This window comes from Bacillus rossius, chromosome 11 (genome assembly GCF_032445375.1).
Source record: "Bacillus rossius redtenbacheri isolate Brsri chromosome 11, Brsri_v3, whole genome shotgun sequence".
Classification (NCBI taxonomy): domain Eukaryota; kingdom Metazoa; phylum Arthropoda; class Insecta; order Phasmatodea; family Bacillidae; genus Bacillus; species Bacillus rossius.
Genome location: NC_086338.1, coordinates 11,142,426 through 11,165,665, shown reverse-complemented (window position 1 = coordinate 11,165,665; position 23,240 = coordinate 11,142,426). Strand labels below are relative to the sequence as shown.

General features: G+C 35.5%; 1 protein-coding gene across 1 annotated transcript; it reads left to right on the top strand.

Annotated features, from left to right (window-relative positions):
- The first annotated feature begins 679 nt into the window (after positions 1-679).
- On the top strand, positions 680-23,209 carry LOC134536634 (uncharacterized). Its single transcript, XM_063376436.1, has 2 exons — positions 680-20,153; positions 22,543-23,209. The coding sequence occupies exon 1, from the start codon at positions 8,003-8,005 to the stop codon at positions 9,293-9,295; it is 1,293 nt and encodes a 430-aa protein (XP_063232506.1). The 5' UTR covers positions 680-8,002; the 3' UTR covers positions 9,296-20,153; positions 22,543-23,209.
- The last annotated feature ends 31 nt before the right edge of the window (positions 23,210-23,240 follow it).

Here is a 23,240-nt window from a genome sequence, read left to right as displayed (position 1 = left end):
AGTGTTGGCCGGCGTCAAGGACGACTTGCATAAAAAATGTGTGTGCAAAGGTGGACCACCCCACGACATCTAGCGGCAGAAACAGTAACTTATTATCTAGGCCACCAGAGTGCAGCTTCAGACTGCCCCCTTTATTCCCTTGTTAAAGCAGACGCCTTGGGCAAGTCGATTCTTTTTTATTTCAGACACCCCTCAACAGGAAGCGCTAAAGTCGGCCAGTGCTACCAACTTCGAGACATCGAAGTCAGAGTTTTTTATGACGCCCACTCGGGGAACTTCGGATCCTTTCGGCCCGGACGTCCCAGTCCCTCCCCCCACTTTTTATTGAACCTTTACTTTTAATTACGAGACGCGGTTCTTCGCGAGACGCTTCGTGTCGCGACTGCAGACGGACCGTTTGTGATTGTCGGCGAGTCAACGAGACACTGCAAGACTTCCATCCGGCCGCAACCGACTATGTAGTCGCTTAAATAAGGGATGCTATCGCTGTAATCTTCTTTATGTAGTTTAGTCCGTCTGCACAGTAAGAAACATAATAGTTATTTTTCTTTTAAATTATTTCTTTTGAAATGAATTAAACGTCCGCGCCCAGCAGGGTATTTGCGGATTCCAGTTCCTGGCTGGCGACGCATCTGTAAATAGAAGCCAACTTCCCTGTCTGGTGAGTGACGATCCGTGACTTTCCTCAACCTCCTCTTAACTTTTCCGGGCATGTTCTGCCCCGTATACTGTCTGTGTACAAGTTCTGATCAGTTTTGATTTGAACTGTTCGCAGACAGGGTCCGAGAGCCGGACGCCGTATTGGCATTTTCATCTCCCTTCCTCAACAGCACACAGGCGCCCTGGCATCATGTTCCCGCGTAATCTCCGGGAAATGAAGCCCCGACCTCCGGTGCTACTGTATCTTTCAACCTTTGTTTGAACTTTCCTAAATTATGCCGTCAGACAAAGTTCATCATATAAACATAATTTCTGGACTTTTAGTACATACCTATACTGGGATTATTTAAATATATTTGTTTTTTTTATTGGTTTATGTATTTTTAGTAAATGAAACTTTTTATAATTGAATTTAGGGTCGACCCATATTTTTTTTCTTTCTGAATATACCTGAGATCTGTTTTAAGTACTTAAAGGATATTTTATGTTTATATTTTTTAATATCTGTTATAAATTTTCCTTTAATAAATTTGACGTAATTATATTCATATGGAATCACACCTTGTTTCTGTTCATTTCTAATAACATTGTGAAACCTGAAAGATCCCCAGCACAGTGTAAAGCTCCAAGGAGGCATATAATCGTGTAGAGTTGGTCCGGTGAGGGAAAGAGCGCATAGTATTAATAAACACTGCGATGATAGCTGTAATTTTATTCAAAAGTATCTGGGGAAAACAACTAGCATGAACTATAGCCCCGCCTGGGCTAATAAAGGCCTGAAAAAAAAAAAATTTAGAGCCCTGCCGAAAATCCTATTCTGTCATCTCAAAAGACTTTTGTCGCAGCATCGTCACTATATAGATATGAGTTATTCATTTAAATTAAAAATCTTTTAAATTTAAAATTGAATTGTGAAATATTAAATGTAATTGTAAAAGTTTCCCGTAAGTTGCTGCTTTGGGATGCACTCAGGAGAGGCGCCAGCAAAAGGAAGTCGGCAGTTAGAGAAATTGCCCAATCCTTCATTACGAGTCCCTAGCCGGTCTTTTATACCCCACCTGAGGGCCCAGGCGTGACGTCTGAAGGGCAGGAATTCCGGGAATCGCCGGCCTGCGTGCCGTGTCAGAGCCTCCTAGATGGGAAGCCAGACCATAGATTTGTGACTTCAGCGCTTGACGACCGACAGCAGGTAAGAAGCTCAGGGCGGTAGGCGGGCGGCCAGGACTGTTTACTACCCGCCGTTGCTTGGACAACTGCAGCTCTGTGACACTGCCGTTTTAATGTTCATTACCTTGTTCGAGGAAGTGAAAAGGTGGAAAGTCACAACAATATTTTTAAGGGATAGTTAAAACAGTATCCAAAAAATTTCATTTATTTTAAATCCCTGCATATTTTATCTGTTAAAATTGTGAACATTTACATAATTGAGTTTTTAAAAGGGTGCCAGGAAAGTGTACACCTAAAAACGTAAAAAATTATTTTTTAGACAGTTAACACATTAGTCACATTGCTATATATTTTACATGTGGGTGGCAGGACATTAAAACTGTAAGGGCTTCAGCAAAGTTTGAAGTTCTGTGAATAAAGTATAAAAGATATAAACTATACAGAAATATGCTAGTACAAATTATACTCTATGAATAATGTACCTTAGGTCACAAAACCTAGTAAAAAAATTGCTAAAGAATATAATATCAATAGAAAAAAAATGTTACAAACCTATTTATCTAGTGTTTTCAGTTTACGCCTTGCCGCATTATTTGCACTGAAAAGCTTATCAGTCCTGACTTTACAATAGTTGTTCAGAAATATATTGACTGATGATCTTTTAATATCCTTGAGGATTTTCTCAGGTTCATTAGATTTTTCACAACTTTCTAAATTTAAAAAGAACATGTTTTCTCGGAGAACATTTTCAGTAAGGGAGCACACAATACCTCTCTGATTAGCTGAGAACAGAAAATCCTTTTGAAACGAGTTTTTGCACTATAACAAAACAGAAAACAACTGCGTTCAAAACATCAGGATGAGGAGTAAGCATTATCGTCTACAGTTAAACTACTCTTACAATAGTCACAGTTAAGTTTTTTCATAACAGTATAACAACAGTAACTTGCAATATATGTCAGTAATGGTATTTCCTCTTTGACATCATTTACATCTTCTTCAGATACAGTAACAGCACAAGAAAACTTTTGGAGACTTCTTTCACTGGTGTCCGCTTCGTTCGCTTTATTATCCACTGTACTAAGGTGAATAGGTATACTTCCAAATTCTGCAGACTTCACCATTTGTGGCAAAAAGCTTTGCAGCCTAAGTTTTGCTTCTGTTTCAAAAACTTGTCTAATCAAAATATTGTGTTGGCGACCAGCTAGGTAACAATACTTTCCAAACCTACTTTCTAGTAAATCAGTTTGGATTTTGCCCGGTAAATTATAACTGAACTTTAAATCTTCAATGCAGTATTTCGCCATTTCAAGTAACGCATACGTTGTGTGAAAGAGTGCGAAATGAGTTTCCTTTGTCAGAATACCATTGGAGCAGTTGAGGTACTTCCATTTATCCAACCAGTCAAGAAATTTATGAAGAAACACAAACTTGATGTCGTTCTCTTGCACAATCAAGGGTTTCTGAAATTCGTCATTTTTGTGAACGCCTTTTGAAACGGTTTTTACGTTGACTACAGACCACTATTTGCAGATAATGTTCAGGTACTCAGCCGTTGTTTTGTAATTCTGCATCGTGTTTTCTTTCCCGACAATGTTTAGGGCTTCTGCAACACGTGTATCAAAAAATTAAAAAGCTAACTTCACATTTTGGCGCTCTAAGTTCGTAGGGAAAAGTCCTTTTAACGTTAAGCCGTACCCATATTTGACTAGCTTGCACGATTCAATTTCATGGAGCTTTCTTATAACAGTAAAGAAAGCTGTCTGAACCAGTGTCATATTTTCAAAATTGGGGTAATACATACACTGCCCATCATTCTTTTGGTTTAACCAGTTATTTCTAATGCATTTCAAAATGTGTACAGAATCGATGAAAAAAAAAAAAATGTTCTTGACGGATCAGCTGGGTTCTGGTACACAATGCTAAGATGTGATGGTGTCGAAAAATAGGACATGGCTTTTTTGTTGATGGCATTGTTGTCAGTGACAACGGCTATAACTTTGATGCCTATGCTCTCTAAACCACTAATTATTTTTTTCAGCAAACAATCCAGATCATTTGCTGAAAGAGTTTTCACTGGTACAATGTGAACAACATCCTTGAGTTTCGACAATAAACTATGAATCATAAACACAAATGCACTGGTCGCAGCATTTTTCGAATTGTAAGCCGCCCCACACAAGTTTCCACCTTTGTAATCAAAGTTAGGCTTAAGATGCACTTCATCAATCAAGAGAGTCACAAACTTCTCGTTTTCTTCTAGTACACTGACTTTTTGCTTGATGTAGTTCAAAAAATGTTCGTCGAGTTGCTCATTTGCTGGGTCATAATCGAAATTAGAACAAAGTCGATTGAGAGTGTGAGAATGTGGGATAATGATGTTGCCAGAATTTTACAGAAACTTGTATGAATGTGGTGAAATGGAATGCAACAAACTGCAGAGAACCATAAATTCAGGAGAATAATGATGTTGTTGTTTATCACAGTTTAGGTTTCGAACTTGCTCCACAATAAAATTTATTTCAGATTCTCTGGAAGGAATAATTGGAGGGTCTGATGCCATAGTGAACCAAGTCCAATTTTGCCATTTTTGAGATAGAACTAATTTGTAACTCACAAAGTGATATTCTTTCATGTGCTAAAGAGAACTAGGTTGTATCGTAATTAGAGAGGATGAAAAAGGGAAATTTTGTTACAGCATATTGGACAATTGTGATTTTATGTGGTTGGCAGAGTGAACCAGGTCTCAGATAAAATGGCGCTTATGCAGGACAACGAAAACAATCTGTTAACTAAAAACGGTGATAATCATGATGTGAGTGATGATTCATTAGGTCTCTTTGATGCAACAAGTGACGAATATATTCCAGATACTGAAAATCCAACTAGTGAAGGTAAGTAGTAATAATATATTTTGTTAAAATAGTTTTTGAAATGGTTCATTTTGTAGATGGCTTTGCTATTTGGTTCATGTGCCATAGTGTACCATATACTGAAAATTGCTTTAGAGAGCGCTCTGTTGGTGTGAACAGTTACTACTTATACACTGTTCACTTCTGGGGGTACAGAGTGCAGCACTTGCCTCTGAAACCTTGTAAGCAAGCGATACAAGTGACGGACAAATGTTGGTTCACTTTGGCACATGAAGTAATGCTCATAACGCTAGTTCACTTTGGCTAAAGAAATAAATTTGGTTTTTACTCACCTGTGAACCAAATGACTTAAATGCTTTACCTCTTAAAAATAAAGTAAAATAACATAAAAAAGGGATAGTTTTGTTTATTTGTTAAGACAAGTCTACATATTAAATAACCATGCAAACCATACAAACAAATAATTGTATAAGAACGGCACAATCTTCTACACTATCTATAATAATTAGGGACCCTTTTATTTCACGAATGGTTTATTCACGAAATTTTTATACAAGCATATAGGGTCAACATACCAACAATTTATGTTATTTTTATTGTCTTACAAACCGTTTATGCGTCGCGAAATTCCGCGAAATTTCACGAAATTTGCCATTTTTCTCGCTTTGCGCGAAATAGGGCTAAATTCCTCTATTTCACGAAATTTCGCACGAAATAGTCCATTTAAAATCACTATTTTTAAGATTTGCGCAAGAATATGTTTACCAGTCAAAGATAAAACTCCACACTACACGAAAATATTTTACAGAACGACGCCTAGGCAAATCATTTTTTCACTTTATAATTTGATAATATAAGTAACTTCATATTTTAACGCCCTCGGGTTCAAGAAACGGGTTTATTACGTTTATTAACCTAACAATAACACAACTGTTTTGTTTTCATTCGTTGGCCAACGGGTTTCCTAATGGCCATAACAAGCCATAGAAAAGAAAGTACATAAACACTTTATCATTGCGACGCCATGTTGAATTTTTTAATTTTTCGCTGTGAATCTTTACTTTTTTCTTTCAAACCCCATTTATACGGAAAAAAAGTCTTAATTTTCTAGAACATTCACAATATATCTGAAGTCAATACCGAATTACGGTAATTTACAAAAAAAAAAAAAAAAAAAAAAACCAATAATTTTACCAACATCGCGTCCTTCCATACAAAATGACGTCCTTGATGTATTGTGAAGAAAACTTACACACTTTATCTCGTCTTCTCTGAGACGTTCGGAGAAACATTTATCTTTGGCTCAGAAACTCCGGGCTTGTTTGTTTTGATGCTGCTTATTGTTGAATACACACTTTTTATATATTTTTTTAGATTGAAAACTGGATTTAAGTGTTACTCTTGAATTTATATATTCATACATTTATCTGAAACAGTAATTTAGCTACTACTTTGCCCTCGAATGAAGCATGTAATTTAAACAACAGTTATACAATTGCAATTCGCCATATCTAAACGTGTTACAAGCGTTTAAATCATGCCGAAAATTGTATCAATTTGCAACTGACGGATTTTATGTATTTGATGCAAAGAATCAAATATTGATGTGCAAATTTTGCAACTTCCCAACAAGGGTTTATATTAATATTACAATTTTAAATGTGTAAATGTTCAAGTGTTTAAAATAGCAAGATGTTTTCAATATTATCTCATAATGAAAGTTAAAATTTAACAGTTAAGTTATTTTCACTTTTCCTGTATTCTCTCCTCCCCCCCCCCCCCCCCTTACATAAATGTACTACGTGTTAAGTGAAACCAATTTTATTTACCGCTTTATTAAAAATTTTGACTTTTTACACCGCTTCTACTGGTTTTTTTATACCGCTCTTACCAGGGGTTTTTACACCGCTTTCACTAATTTTTTTGCACCGCTATTGGTAGTTTTTATTTACCATTTTTCAGGGTCCCTAATAATAATAAATGCTAAGTGCTACGCAATTATTATCAATGAGAAATGAAAAATATATTTTAATGTGTGACCGTCTAAGTTTAAAATGCCTGTCCTATTAACAAAAAACTCATTAAGCAAAAGTGTAGCTTTTAAAGCAGTTCATATTACTGAATAATTGCTATGTATATTTTTCCCCTGTATTTAGTCATAGAATAGTTTGTTGCACTGTGATTATATTTGCAAAATGGTGGCAATTTTTAGGATTTGTAATTACAAAAATTATATAATATACATAATTATTTTGTTACATTTTTAAAACATTACAGATTTTGATGCACCTAGAAATTTGACTAACCAGCTGAAAATAACTTGAGTCCTTTATTTATTATGTGTACCTACTAGAAATTTTTTTCAGTGAGTTGATAAAATGTTTTTCTTGTTGAGACTGTTAAACGTGAGTTCAATGGTCAGTAGGTTTTATCGGGGATCTCTCGTCCCCCCTATTATTCTGGTATTGCTCCGTACACTCATTGCCCAAATCTCTAAGTTAAATAATTTACTATAGGCATTTTGTAATATTGTGTTGTTTGAGTGGCTGACGAAATAGAATACGGTTTTAAGCATTGTATATTATTTGTTGCAGATGAAGATGGTGAACCAAAACAAAAAAGAAGAAAAAGACATGGAGGTAATCCAAGGAAGTGGAAGAAAAATATTCGCAAAAATCGCGGCAACAGTGGCAAATCTTACACTTCTGTCAGAGGTAAGAAAGTGCAAGCAAAGTGTTTCAGAAATTACATCTACATATGCAGAAATAAGTGCAATTCAAAACTTCACGTACAAGACAAGAAGAACTTCTACCTTTCGTATTGGACAAATGGAACATTTGAGTCTCAAACAGCTGTAATTGCTTGTTCAGTTAAATCTCGCCCAAAGGTTAGTAACAAGGGGAAAAAAAGATACAACAAAGAAAAGAACATTCTCTCGTGAATATTTTATTCCTTCTAAGAATGGTGATGTAAAAGTTTGCAAGGAAATGTTCCTGCAAACCCTCAGCATAGACAGTGCTCGTGTTCATCGGGCATTGCAGAAAATGGCAAGTGGTAACATTCTTGATAAAAGAGGACGTCACACGCCAAGTAAAAAACTTTCTGCAGACTGCATCAAGCATGTTGAAGATCACATTTCCTCTTTTCCAGCAAATTGTAGTCACTATTGTCGTCAAGATAATCCAAATAAGAAATTCTTGAACCACAACCTAAATTTAAGTATTATGTATCGACTCTACAAAGAAAAAATGCAACAGACTGACGAGAGCAACTAAAATGTTGGTAGTATTGTCAGCCAATCAATGTACGAAAAGATTTTTTATTCAAAGTTAAATCTAGGATTGAAGCCACCCCATAAAGATACTTGTAAGCTGTGCGACACCCTGGCAGTAAAAATCAGAGCAACTGAAGCAGAACCAGACAGCGAACAGAAAGTTGCTTGCCTGTCTTCCCTGAAAACTGACACTGAATTGCACCACAGGAGGGTGGAGCTAGCACGTACATCAATGCTAAATGACAAGAAGGCTGCAATAGAAGGTAAATGTTCTGTGTTAACATTTGATTTGCAGAAGACTATCATGTTACCAAAGGTTCCAACAGGGGTAGTATATTACAAACGTCAATTGGCTTGTTATAATTTAGGAATACACAACTGTGCGACATCTAAAGGGACAATGCATCTGTGGCATGAGGGTGTTGCTGGTCAAGGTCCAGATGAAATTGGATCTTGTTTGCTCAAATATCTGAGTACATTTCCTTCGATGGAAAGGCTTGTACTTTGGTCAGACTCGTGCGGAGGACAAAATCGAAACATTAAATTAGTAGTCCTTTTGATGTGCTTAGTGTCTGACCCCTCGTGTTCAATTAAGGAAGTTACACAGAAGTTCGCCATCCCAGGACACAGTTATTTACCCAATGATAGTGATTTCGGTCACATTGAGAAGAAAATGATGAAGCAACAACATATCTTCACTCTTGATGAGGTAAAGAATATCATTGAAACCTGCAGAGTCAAAAAGGAAGCATTTGATGTGATGATAATGAAATCCTCTGATTTTTACAGGTCCAACGAAATAACACACGCGATAACCAATCGCAAACAACATGATGGTAAAAAAGTTTCATGGTTGAACATACGCGTTTTGCGTGTTTCAAGAGAAAAACCTTTCGTCATGGAGTATAAATACAGCCACAATGAGGATATCCAGTTTGAAGAAGTCAGTTTTGCTAAACGTTTGAAAGGCATTCAGACACCATTACACAAATTGGTACTCAAACAGACTCAGCCAAAGCCTATCAAAGATGTGAAAAAGAAGGACATAGAGTCCATGCTGCCATTTGTTCCCCCAGTCTACCACACATTTTACCATAGCATCTTAGCGGCTACTACACAGACAGCTTCGACACTGTGCGCCACTAGAGAAATATCAAATCAAGAGAATGAACCAAATGAGTCTAACACGATTAACTGTTTACAAAGCTGCGCTGAAGACCCCAGCGTTCCCACAGAGACAGAAGACAGGGAAGAGTACTGGGATAGTGAACAGTTTGAAGAAAATGCAGACGATGATCCCACATGGGAGAGGAAAAATTAATTGTTTTATCCGAGCAATATATGTTTAGCTTTTTTTTTATAAATTTATGAAGGTCTTTTCATGGTAGTATTATATTTTACTACAGACTTATCTGAATACAGCATTCTCACACAATGAGAAGAGACACTTGAGTGTTTATTTTTGGAAAGTGAGGAATGAAAGTAAAACACGTAAAATTATCATACTTTCCAGAAAGAATAGCCATTGCCTTTTACTTATTGCAGAATATATTTGGTATGCGATTTTAAATCCAACAGCGGTCTGTGTAATTATACTGAACTAATATTAATACAAACTAGTTCAGCTGAACCAAGTTTTTGAACCAACTTCAGTCTAGTTTAGTTTGCTTCGTATGCTATAAGGAACTAAGTTAATTTTTTTGTATTATTGTTGTATTTATATAGTTAAAAATTAGTTCAAACAAAAAACCAATCATGTTCTTTATTATGAACTAGATTAAGCAAGATTATCTAAAAATATAAAGAAAATTACTTTGGTTCATTATGGCTTTATTAAATTATGCACACTAACTCTTGTGCCATTCTGAACTAAGTGGTGTATTAAAATTGTTTTTTATGGCCTACAATGTGTAAATTGTTTCCCCGTTCTTAATAGTAAGCTTACCTTTGACTAGAAAAGCATAAATAACCTAATCAATAAAAAAAAGATTATGTATATTAATTCTAAAATTCAGGGTTTGTGCCTAAACTAAAACATCAATTTCCCAACATTTAAGATTTTATACTTGGTTCACTATGGTATCAGACCCTCCAATTGATCTAACTATTGCTAACATGTCGTTCAGAAGGCACAAAACATTTGCTGCTCTGTCATTTTCAGGTTCATCATTTTCGGGCTGAGAAAATATATACTCCAGTGTGTTTAAAATATTGAGAAGGTCACCGGTGTTGTCAACACTGTGCGGAAAAGAAATGTTTTTTAATGAAGCTAGCAGTACATTTTTTACATGTGCTGAAACTTTACAATCTGAATTAATTATGACAGATATGTGTACCTTTGGCAAAGGCTCATAGACGAAGTTTGCACACATAATACTTGAGTCGGTATGCACAACGGTCCAGTACGTTCCTAACGACTGACATCAGGGTGTCTACTGAAGTGACAAAATCAATTTTAGTGACTTTTTAGAGACCTTTTCAGTGACCTTTACTGACCTAAATGGCAACAATTTTTTTTTTCGGATTTTTTTACTTTTTACTATTGACTAAACTAATTGACACTTTTACAAAAAAAATTACACATTAGGCTTAACATTTATGCCTAAAAACTACCAATGACCACCAAAATTTAAAAGGACATGTTATCCGAATGCAGAGCTGCCTACCTCAAATCACACCTATCAGTAATTACAATTATATGAAAAAAGTACGCGTAAATCATGCACGATAAATTTTTCCTGAGGCATTATGACACACTCATGAGATAAAACAAGGACATTAATAAGCAAAAAGAAAAAGAAAAATATAGGCCTATGTATATGAATATAATGCAAATTAATGAATCGAAAAAAAAAAACTTTTTGAACAATACAAACTGAATATGTAAGAAATGTCAACTTTACTGGAAATTATGAATCTTCAATTCAAAGTATTCAAAGTTAAACTTTAGAAAAACTGTCTTTTATTTGCTTCTTTTATCCTAATTGGAAAAGAACTGTCATGTAAACAAACACAAGGACTTGTAAACAATAACCCTGCGTTCGTTACTTTCGTTTCTTCAGATGTAGCGAAAAAAGGAAGATATAGATTTATTGCTCATCATGGCTATAAAATTACCCACATGTTTCTTTGATTCAATATTCCGTCTACAGTCATCCCTTCCACCATGTGCAATCGAAAAGTCACACGTACATACATTACAAAACGCATGGCGTTCCAAACATTTGAAGACAACAAGCATGGCCATTCTTTTGAATATTTAAGTCGAAAGTTCTGAAGAATTGCGTGTTTTTTCCCCCCAGATACACATTTTTCTGTCACGCGATTCATTTCTACAACCGGCACTGAAGAACACACTATCGAAAAGCATAAAACATTTTCACTTCTGTATACATGACAAAAACCCTATGATGAAAAAAATGGCTTTCAAACAATAAATTAAAACAACACAGGTTAGCCAAAGTACCGTAAAAAAAATTATGATGTAAGTAGCCTTCAAACGAAAAGTCTGAGAATATGTACTAGTAGTATCGTACAACGGACGTAATACCATCCCATTATTATTTCAAAACACGAGAATTAATCCACTTATTTCGACAGTACATGCGCACACTTACTAGTTCCGTTATTTGCGCAACCAAGCGATGTATTCAAACTGCGTTCACAAAACACGCACAGCAGAAACTGAATTTTCTCCGTTACCATGCAGCACAAAGTCTCGTTTCCGTAATAAACCAGCGATGTTCCGTAATTCCGTAATTCGGTGTTAAATCCATAATGGTTGGCAGCTCTGTTAATGAGAGATTGTGTATTTACTATACTTATATGGACGCGGAGGCGGAAAGCATCGTTATCGTAACAAGTTGTACGTACTAGTATACTGTAACATCTATTGTTTGAAAACCTCTGAATCCTCGTACAAATGAGACTTTTCATACTTCAGGCAATGCTAGACTCGTACGGCCTGTGTCCTAAAAAACGAAACATTAAAACGAACATAGCACGACAATCAGCTTGACATAGCATTGAATTTCACCACTGCGTTTCATGGTATCTTATTTCAGCACTTTGTTCTTCTATAGCAGGCCAAACATACTAAAGAAAGAAAAATACGTCTGTGCCAATTACACAGTAACTTAGTGTCCAATAAATACACGTGAAAATACGTAAATAGAAAAATTTTTCGTGAGCCTGTATTGAATTCCGTGACTTTTTAGTGACTTCGTGACCTCGCATCAAAATTCCTTACTTTCGGGACTTTTGTGACTTGTAGACACCCTGGACATTCAAGGCAGGATTTCAGTTCCACGAGACTACGGAATTTATTTTTTGAGTCGTATTCTCTTTTTTTTTAAACTCGCTTCGATCACATGTTCAACCGCTTCCATTTCAAGGCGTGCTCCTTTCTTATTTGGAGACTCTCTTGTAGATACTGATGGAAGGGTTTTAAGATATGAAGGACCACCTGGAAACTGACTTGGTATTGATCCTGGTTTTAATCTAAGGTTTGTGAGAGGAGCTGATATATTTTTTCCTGCTTTTTCATCAAACATTTCTGTCTCGTGTAGAATTTTGTGAGACCGGAAATGTAATTCACAAACCTGAAAATAAAATATTCTGTGTAATTATTCGTGATTACGAAATTTATATATTATAATATTTTAAGGTTTTGTAAAACAGATCTCATAAAACAAAATGAATCAGAGAAAATGCTATTTCTGGCAATGAAATTTAGGTGTGTTGGTAAAAGAGATCCATTATTTACGTTTATCAGACTGACTAAGAATTATATATATTAATATATTGGCAACTTTTTCTAAGCTTAAAAAAATTAGGTACCATAGTGATTCCGTAATGACATGCAATACAGTGTTATGCTATATAACAGATATTTAATAAATATAAAAATTACCAACTTAATCTGGGATAAGGTGTTATGTGTTACTTCCAGTCACCCACGTTAATTTGTATGTAGATATGGGGATATTAATTTTTTTACATACTACTTAACATATGTGCCAATATGATTATGACTGCTCCAAATGTTTGGTGTTTTAAAAAAAGGTTATCACTTATAAGCGTATTTTTTAATGTATAAGAACAATTAAAAGAAGGCCTAACGAATATTTGGTAACAAGAGCTCTTAACCAAATGAAAATCAGCTCAAAATTACTTTTAACATTTGGTAAAAAAAATTATAAAGATGGTGAGATATAATGTAATTTGGCATGTGAAAGTTTGCGTACACATATTGAAAATCTACAAGAATTTAATTTACTGTAGAACTGCGGAATATATTATTAAAGATGAGATAAAACTTAAAAAGAATGGCTGACATAACATAAAACTTATAACGCATAAGTTCTACCAATATGAGGCCAATTTTAATTGTAAACTGATTGCACAGAATATTGAATTGCTATAATGACGTACTGGTTTTGTCATTTAAATGTGCAATGAAACCACCGAGTATTATAACGCAATCTTTGAGTGTCGTAAAAGTAAACTGTATTTAAATTCGATCATTTTTTTTAAATATTGTGTGGGCATAATAAGTAGTTTGCCAATGAAAATTAGTTTTGGTAACCGTTCTTTACGGCAAAGTAATTTTCCAGTAGGTTACTGCAAAACAAAATAAATTTTAACTAAAAAATATTTGACAAATTTTTACCTCCTGTCCGAAAGGGTGGGAGGACAAGGTTTAGAATCTCAGAGATTTGGTTCAAAAGTTCGTGAAATAAAAATTTTTTTGATGGACAAAACTTGTAACATCACACAAATGATCAGACTTGACAAACTTCTGAGGTATTACTGGATGACTAGCACAATGAGTAGTGCCCAAGGTGTCTGTGAACAGAATAAAAAGATTAATAATATTGGATCACTTATACAATTTACACAAATTTAATTAGTGACTTTTTCTAAAGCAAACAGCAATAAATATCACTGTAACCAACGAACGCCAAATTATTAGGTTCCTTACAATTCACGTTTTTGGCACATTCCAATATTACGTTAATTATCTTTACTAGCCTTGAATTTAACATTGCCAAACAATATCAATTTACCGTTATAAAATAAGGCATGCTAAAGAATATAATCAAGGACAACTGAAATGAAATTGCTTATAGCTTACATATTTCCTGTAACTTGGTTACACAGTTTATGAAAATATTGATTAAATTCACAAAACATACACTCTCACCATGGTATGATTAAAGGAAACAATACTTTAATGTTATCAAACAGTTTTCCTGGTGTAAGTGTGCATAGTCTCCGTCTTACTTATTATACGTCTCACCTGACCCAAATTGCAAATTTATTACACTAAAATGTTTATTTTCTTGCACACACATTTTGTTATAGGCAGCGAGTTCTATTGAAATATCTCCCGACTAGTGACAGCGGTACTCGTATTCCGTGGTGCTCCGCCAATATTGCGGCGAGTATTCTTTTATTTACTTGCGTTGGTAGGTAGCTGCCTCCTGGAGAACTCAGCAGACAACCTCGCTGGTAGCGCGCCCGTTACATCAGTTGAATGGGCAGGGAGGTGTGACATATATTTTGACTGAAAGGTGTTCATCTGCTATAGCATCCCACATAACCTCAATGTGTGGCATTGGAAGTTACCCAAGGACACTATAACACATGAAAGTTTCAGATATGTCGGATCATTTACATTTGCTGTACTATGTTATTATGTATTAACGAAAGGATTAGTATAAATTAATATAGAGAAATGAGAACATATTGCCCTTTACAACCAAACAATATGTAAAGGAATTAATAAGACATATTGAAATAAACCACTGGGAAACAAATAACACAAATATCAGATTGGTGCTGGTTGTAATTATAGGCCTTTATAAAAACAACAATGTAAAACAAACATTGACAAAACAATTAACATATTAACAAATGTTATTGAGTATTATATATTAAGTAACGAGCTCGTGAACAACTAGGTACGTACCAAGTATTTATATTAGATTTAAGTAAAAACAGGTTAAGTTAATCAACAAATATTATTAAAAAAATTAATTCATCAAACAATTATTAAATTATTGAAGTCTTCTTATAATTCTTTCTTCAGAATGAAAATTAATTGCCGGAAATGTTCCAAAGTGTAGAAATCAATATGATTTCGTTGATTCAAGTTCAATAGTAGAAACTTGCATGATGATCACGCAGAAGTTGAATACAGTTACATAACCTTAAAATAATAATAATGAAATTTCTGGCCTTTGTTTTGAAGAGGTCAATTCCCAAAAATGAATTTAGATTCCTGGAACACCAAAGCCAGGATGAGGCCCATGACTCGAACCGCTATGGAATGAAACCACAAGAATATTAACCTCCAAACATAAAACATAATTATCATGGGATACACTTTTCCCACAGACGAAACATTTACTCACCCAAAACGGCGGTAACAGATAAGTTATTACATTTTGTGGTGGTTTTTACATCCGCACCAAAAATTACATGCCAAATGGCCGAAAAGAAATTGAAAAGGGCAAGGTAAGTCTTTTTCGTTTGACACGACAGAAATCATAGAGTTTACATTAAGTAGAATTATACAAACAAAACAAAATATTCATAGAACCAGTATTGTAGTAGTGTTTCCCTTACACATTTGATTATAATAGAAACAAACACATTTAAGACATTATTAATTAAATAGCTACACAAAACTTTAACATTAAAACAATGAAATATGTAAAGATAAATAAATATTAAATACAATCTTTGCATAAAAATATTAAAATTTTTTTAACATGAGAGATTAAAAAAAATGTGAATAAATTAATTACCTGCTCATAAAATCACGAGTGCCATACCTAGAAACGGCACAGAGGTTCTGGATAGAAGCCTGACACGGAGTTGGCGACGTCTATGTGGCTCGCCCTGTCAGTCGTTCTACGGCTCCTACAAAGTAACTGTGTACTGATGGTTAAAAAGAAAAGGTCGTTACATTGACCTGCACTGTTCAGGTACTTAGAGAAATGTTCAGTCAAATCCAGTTACGTAAAGGATTCGTTGGTTATGGACGTGTCAGTTTGTTAGGTCACGGTAATCATCAACGTACTGCTGGTTGGTACAATTTTAGTTTATGCGAATGGCCTCGACCTCTCCTCCGACAGTTGCCACACTGCACCACTGCCGTATTACTATCAGATCCAGTCAAACACTTCCATTTCCCGTGACCTTCACGAGACAATTTCCCTTTATTCTACAGACGAGGGAAAACTTCTGTTTCCTCACTCTGCGAAAATATTCTAAGTCCCTCGTGGACTTGTGTTTTTTTCAACTAGGTTGAAAATAATTTCAGACTCCCTTACGGACTTAGTTTCTGATGGCGTCTCTTACCGTATTTTCCTGCTGAAGTGATCGGCACGTCCGCGGGCAGCGTGACGAAGGAGGTCGTTGGTGCGGGTCGTGGTCACCGCAAGTTCACGCAGCCGGGCGAGTCAGAGACTGACTGCAGAAGCGTTGGCTGGGCCCGTATATATAGTCTGCCGGGCCCCGACCAAGGAACAATCTGGATACCCGCGACGGAAGTACGTCATGTTGGTAGTTCCCGGACGAAGCCGGGCGGAGTCGAAGCGGCCCCGATGCATTGCCGGCTGGCGCGCGCCCCTGTGCTGCGGTTGGTATATATCAGAAGGGCAGGGGCGCTGTCTGGTAGTCTTTATAGTTACGCAGTGCGAAACTGCGTATAAAAATGTCCACTTACGAAAATAAAGGTGACAGCCTATTGTGAATTAGAGTTAAATTATCTTAATATGTGGTTAACTATCAACCAATATCTAACAATAAATAAATTAGATAAATACATGTCATTTTTAGACTGCACTTTTATTTACTGTTAAGTATTATCGTAATTTTTTAATCATTACTAACAAACAATACATTTTAAAGAAATTTTCAACTATTTTTATGTCAGTAATTACATCATTTTACATACCCTACATCAGGCGTTATAAACGACAAATGGTTAAACTGTTGTCTGCTTAAAAAAACATAGAATTTGTTCAATACGATGGAGAAGAAAAAACTGAGCTGTAAATTATGTTACAAAATGTAAAGCTAAATATTTGACTGTAAAGCCGGAATTACAATAACCCGTCGCGTCCGGCCGTCATCCGTTCGTCCGTCAGTTGCAGAGCGATTTACAACACTCCGTTTATCCGTTAAATATATTAAACCTTATACACGCTGCCAACTGTTAAAACACCTTCGATTTTGGAAGAAATTTACCTGGTATGATTAGGTTAGTTTGTTAATAATGTAAGCTATGAGCTTATAGCTCATTATTAGGGATGGTGATTTTTCGTTTTCGCGAAATAGATGCGAAAATATGCTAAATTATATTTTTTCCGCTATAAAATGCGAAATCAAGGTAAAAAACGTAGATTCGTCTTCACTCTACACAATTTATTTACCGATTGTATTTTGTTTCAGTTCATTATCAAAAGAAACCATAATTTTATGACGTATTCAGCACAAGTATCTTATTGTCACGTAATTCACAACACTTTTGTTCGTAAATATTGAATGAAAAATGGCCATCCGTGCCTCGCGATTGTAAACAAAGCAAAGAACAACTAGCTGGAAGAGTGTCCGTCATCTTGCAGAGTACAAGTTTTTAGGCCACCATATTGCGACATCTCTGCTTCGCCGAGCCCATTTTCTGTCTGTGTTTCACGTGAAAGCCGTGTTCTTGTGTAGTCTGTGGAAGGTGGTGTGTTTACAAATACGTGCATACACGTGAATGTGTTGTATACTGTTATTTCTCGTGGTAAAACTGGGACGAAACGTAATTTCCATTCGCGATCGCATAAATGAATACAAACATGAACAGTTCTATGGAAGTGATACGAATATTTTAATGTGCATATGTAATCGCCGTCTGGAGTGGAAATGAAGATGTACTTGAAAAGCACATTAAATTTGAGGGACGTCAGGCTGCAAAAAAAAGATTCTCCGAGAAATCGGATGAAGGAAAAAAGTCGGTAAACGGCAAGCAACAGTTTCTGGCATGATCGAAAACCAAAAGGAGGCAAAAATTGAAAAAACGAGTTTCAATAACATTATTTGTGCACTCTACATCAACTATGGCCATGAAAACGGCTAAAAAATATTTACTGTAATTTTAAGTATTCAATCTATTGCACTCATAAGTGCTAAAATGTTGTTTGGAAACCTGCCAAGATAGGCTATCTTTGTAGTTGTGTTAGATCTTTATTTCTGTTGTTGTTAATAATTAATATGTGTATTATTATTGCTTTATAAAATATACTTTTCTTCATTAATGTAAAATGAGAGAATTGGCTAAATCTTGTTTTTAAAAATGCTACAAAATGCTAAATTTCAAATTCAAAATGCTAAATGTTATTATTTTAAATGCTATAAATCACCATCTCTACTCATTATATACTATCTTTTTCACTCCAGCATTTATTTAAACATTTTCTGCGCTACCTAGCGTAATTATTACACTTTTGTAAGTCGGGCAATTCTTGAAAACGTGTTCAAAAATGTTTGAAAAAAATTTGTAAGCATCTAAAAAACTAAACAAACTTTAGTGTCCATAATTTGTAAAAAAAACTTGACACGCAAAACACTTGCAGACATTTGGTTGTTATATTTCATCTGTCCGTCCGTAAAAAGTATGACGTTACCAAACTTTTGACAAACGGATGAAATTTTTCCAGCCATCCTATTGGCCGCAGGTCACGTGATTGACGGACGGATGCCGGATGGTTGTAATTCCGGCTTAAGAATAAAAAATAAAATGTCCCCATAATGTTAAAAGCTCCTGTAGCAAAACAAAATTTTACAAGACCTTCACTATTGAATTACCACTTTTCAAAGGCAATAGCTGAATTACATATTTCAGCTAACTTTATGCTTTTGCCACTTGATAACAAAATATGATTTACGACTAATACTAATTATACTAGTAACCCAAATTTATATGTTTCTCTTTCCCTGCAGTACATTAAAACAGTGAAGTCTACTGACAGCCTAAAAAAGAGTGCTGTCATCATCATAATCATATTAATAGAGTACAGTACTAATTATCTTCTCAATCATCAACTATCTGTTGCCAGATGCCTAATCCATCACACTGCTGTATGCTTCAACTGTATAACCCTGTCTCGGCTCATAAGCATAGCCACTGCGGCTGTGTGGGATCCCGAATTTCGGGAAGAATTTCTGGGGGGCATTACTTTTTTCCAGTCGTGAGGGAATGATATTTTATTCGGTATGTTCAGGAATTTTAACATTATTCACGTTTAAAAAATTCGAACTTATATCTGCATCTTTGTATGTCATTTAGCCTACAACTAAACAACAGACAACTTATTTGATATTATTTTACGGATTACGAATGTGAGAAATATATAACCAAAATTTTTTGTTATCTTAAATTGTAACAGGCATGGATCAGCCTAAAATGCTGCGCTGAAAAGACAATTTATTGGTTTTCCCCTTTCTTGGCATTTTCCATGTATACAGCATGTGTTGGAATATTATATTCGTAATAATGTTTGTGTTTACTTGAATAAAATGAGTTAAAAAGTTCAAAATTATGTTTCCTTGTAAATTCTCTTATGAAAACATGATGAAGACTTGGGTTAAGAACTACTTTGCAAGAAATCACTATAAACTAAATTCCAAGAGCAAGACGTGCAGTAAAAATCTTTAAATAAACTATGGTAGCACATAGGTATGGGTCGGTACCGGTTCTCGGTTCTCAGCATTTTAACCGGCACCGAGAACCACAGCTAAAATGTCGGCGCCTGTGCCGGTGCCGGTGCCGGTGCCGGCAGTATAGCAAAACCCTTTACGAAAATAGTCCTTCACTACAACTTAACTGCAGCATGAAATGGCTCAACTCACGTCCAATTCACATATGAATTATTTTTTTGGACTTCTGTGGAATAATGTTCATCTCTAACTCTAACTATTGTTGCAGAGTGGTGCCAGCAACCAGACCTTGAAAGGCCAACTGAAAAAGATGTTACTTTACCTGACAAAAAATAAAATAATAATAATAACACTAGTAACATTGCCAGCGTTCCGCAGGCTGTGGTACACACCGAAGAAAGAGAGGTGCTTGTCCTTTTGGAATGGGCAACTCCAAACTGTGGCTCAATTTTACCAGAGTGGTATGTAAGCGATACTTACCATGTTTTATCGCATAATTGTTGCACATTTAATGCCAAATAAAGTTTGAAAAGTATGGGTGCGACTTTTATGAGAGAAAAATTTTTTTTGGGATTTATTTTTGGAAGTTAGGTTTTTCATAACAAAATACGTTGCAAATCAAGTACATTTAATTAAAATTAGAATATTCAGAAACACACGCTAAACAATTATAATGATTTACTTAACAATCTATTAAAATAAAATCTTCGGTAATGCATCTGTTACACACAAGTCGTTTTTCCATTGTAACCTGTAAGAGAGAAAAATTTTACAATCAAGCAATAAGCCAATAAGTAGTTTAAAGTAAAACACCGTACCCGTAAATTAAATAATTTAACTCACCAGTATTACTCTGCATCGCTTATTTCCGTACTTGAACCATTGCTTCTGCCGAGGTCAGAATTGTCGCCGTCACCATCGCCGTCACTATGCCAGATATCATCATCTTCACTTCCGTCAATGGCGTTTGATACCCGTTTTCTTGAAACTTTTGACGACAAGTCGAAATATATCTCGTTCCAGCTTGCCAGAATCTACTGGCACACACTTTCCAATTTAAGGCCGTTTCAATCTTCCTGTAGGTGTTTAGTCATGTTCGCCAGTCGACATCCAATCTGCGTAGTAACGGTGCAAATTGTCTTTGAAAGGCTTATTCAAGCACACCTCAAGTGGTTGTAAAGTCAGGCCACCTGGAATTATGACAAGATCTGTTTTGTCTTCTGTGATAAATTTTTTCACTGGTTCCACAAGATGACCTCGGAAACTGTCCAACACAAGTATAGGTAGCCGTTTCAGTAACATTCCCAGACGATTGTTCCACACACATTTTACCCAGTCCAACATTAACTTTTCATCCATCCACCCTTTTCCCTGAACACATACTAGTATTCCACGCAGAAATACTAAAACCTTCTGCAATGTTTTGCGTTTAAAAATAACGTATGGCGGTAATTTTCTTCCGTCGGCTGTAACTGCCAGCATTACCGTGCAACGCATCTTCTCGTTTCCTGTGGTTCTTATTGTAACGCTAGCTGCATTTTTCTCACTAATTGTCGTGTTACTCGGCGTATCAAAATATACAGGTGTCTGATCTGCATTGCCAATTTGAGAGAGCATGTATGCATTTACTTTAACGCTTTTGGATTACGAAGCTGTGAAATCTCGCAATTTTTTCATTGTAATCTGCAGGAAGCCTTTGGCACAAGGAAGTTGTTCTGCGCCGCATGAAACGCACAGCCCAGCCTGCAGATGACTTGATGTAAGTTTTTGGACATACGCCATTGCTAAGAACTTTTTCTGTTTGAAGAAAAACTAATAAATAAAATAAATAAATAAAAATACTCAAAAAAAGACAAAAAACACACAAAATTAAGCAAACAATTGCTGTTGTCAACAAGGATATGAACACCACAAAATATTCCGAAACAGGAATATTTTGTGGTGTTCATATCCTTGTTGACAACAGCAATTGTTTGCTTAATTCTGTGTGTTTTTTGTCTTTTTTTGAGTATTTTTATTTATTTATTTTATTTATTAGTTTTTCTTCAAACAGAAAAAGTTCTTAGCAATGGCGTATGTCCAAAAACTTACATCAAGTCATGCACTCCCATTGCACAAATCTTTTAAAGATAACAGGCTGCAGATGCCTTGAACAGATTATTAGGAATATTGCTTGCTCTTGCAATTTCCCGAGCCTTCGCCTGAATCATTTCGTAAGAAATAGCACAACCATTATTTCGAAGGTCACGCACAAATTCAAGCACACTTGCATAACTTCCGGATATTTCCCACGAAAAGCTTTCTGTCCAACATTGGTTTCACTTAATTCTGTTTTTTGTTTCCTCCAATCTCAAACTAATTTTTCGTTAATGGAAAATTCACGGCCTGCCGCTCTGTTCCCATGTTGTTCAGCATGAAGAATTACTTTCAGTTTGAAGCCCGCACAATAATTACTGTATTTTCTCATTATAGCAACAACACTGCCTGACTGCAACTTGAAAACTGATTATTGTCACGTTGTCGCTCAGTGCTTCGTCCTGTGACCTAAGCAAGGTCATGTTTACTACCTACACATAGCACTCGGATTCTAACAGCGGGACCAAAATCATCATGTAATGCAGCGGCCGGACCAAAAAATCATGTGACTTTTATGCGCGTATTGTTTTTTTCCCAATTTGGACGTCTTAAAATCACAGTGCGACCATCATGCGATAAAACATGGTACACTAATTCACGTAGTTTGTGTGCTGGTTGGCTTAAAGTTGACTTGATGACGATGAGACCTATATATTATGTATTTATATATACACAAACTTAATAGAGGGTTGTCATTTCTTTTATTTTTTTCAGTCGGCCAGCCGGTTCATGTGGCCGACTTTGCAGCAGAGGCAGCAAGCATGCGGAAGACCATATACACGAGGTATTTTGCATATTATTATTAAGATGGATAAACAAAAAGACATTACTCAATTTTTACCTAGGTGGCATACTAAGTGACATACGACAAAGAAACATTTTTTTAGCACTATTTCTTAAGGGCTCAAAACTAACTTATATTTAAGAAAAAATTTACTATGCTCTGGTTTTTTTTTTTTTTGTAATGTACGTTGTTCTTTTTGTCGTTAATGGAATATGAATGTTTGCTGTATAAGGGTAGAAGTTACTTGTGTTAAGTAAAGTCGTGGTTGAGACTTAGCAAAGAGTTTGTTATTAAGGCATTTTTGCTGTAAATACCTATGTTCACTATTTATTGATTGTACTTTTAACGAGTGTATTTAGAGTGTGTCTATTTGTACACCTGCATGTTAAGTTGTACTACATGAGCTTTTTACTCCAGTGTAAACTGTTGATAATCTTGCTACAATTATTTTATGTAGAGTAACCTAGTAGTGTTATTTTTTAATTTTTTTAAATTTAATAGAGATGGACTACATCTTAACCACCAAGGCCTCTACCAGTTGCGGATGATGGTGAAGTCAATATCATAGTAAGACTACATAATAATTAAATTGATTTGTTTAATCAGGGTGGCCAGCCAACCGGGAAAT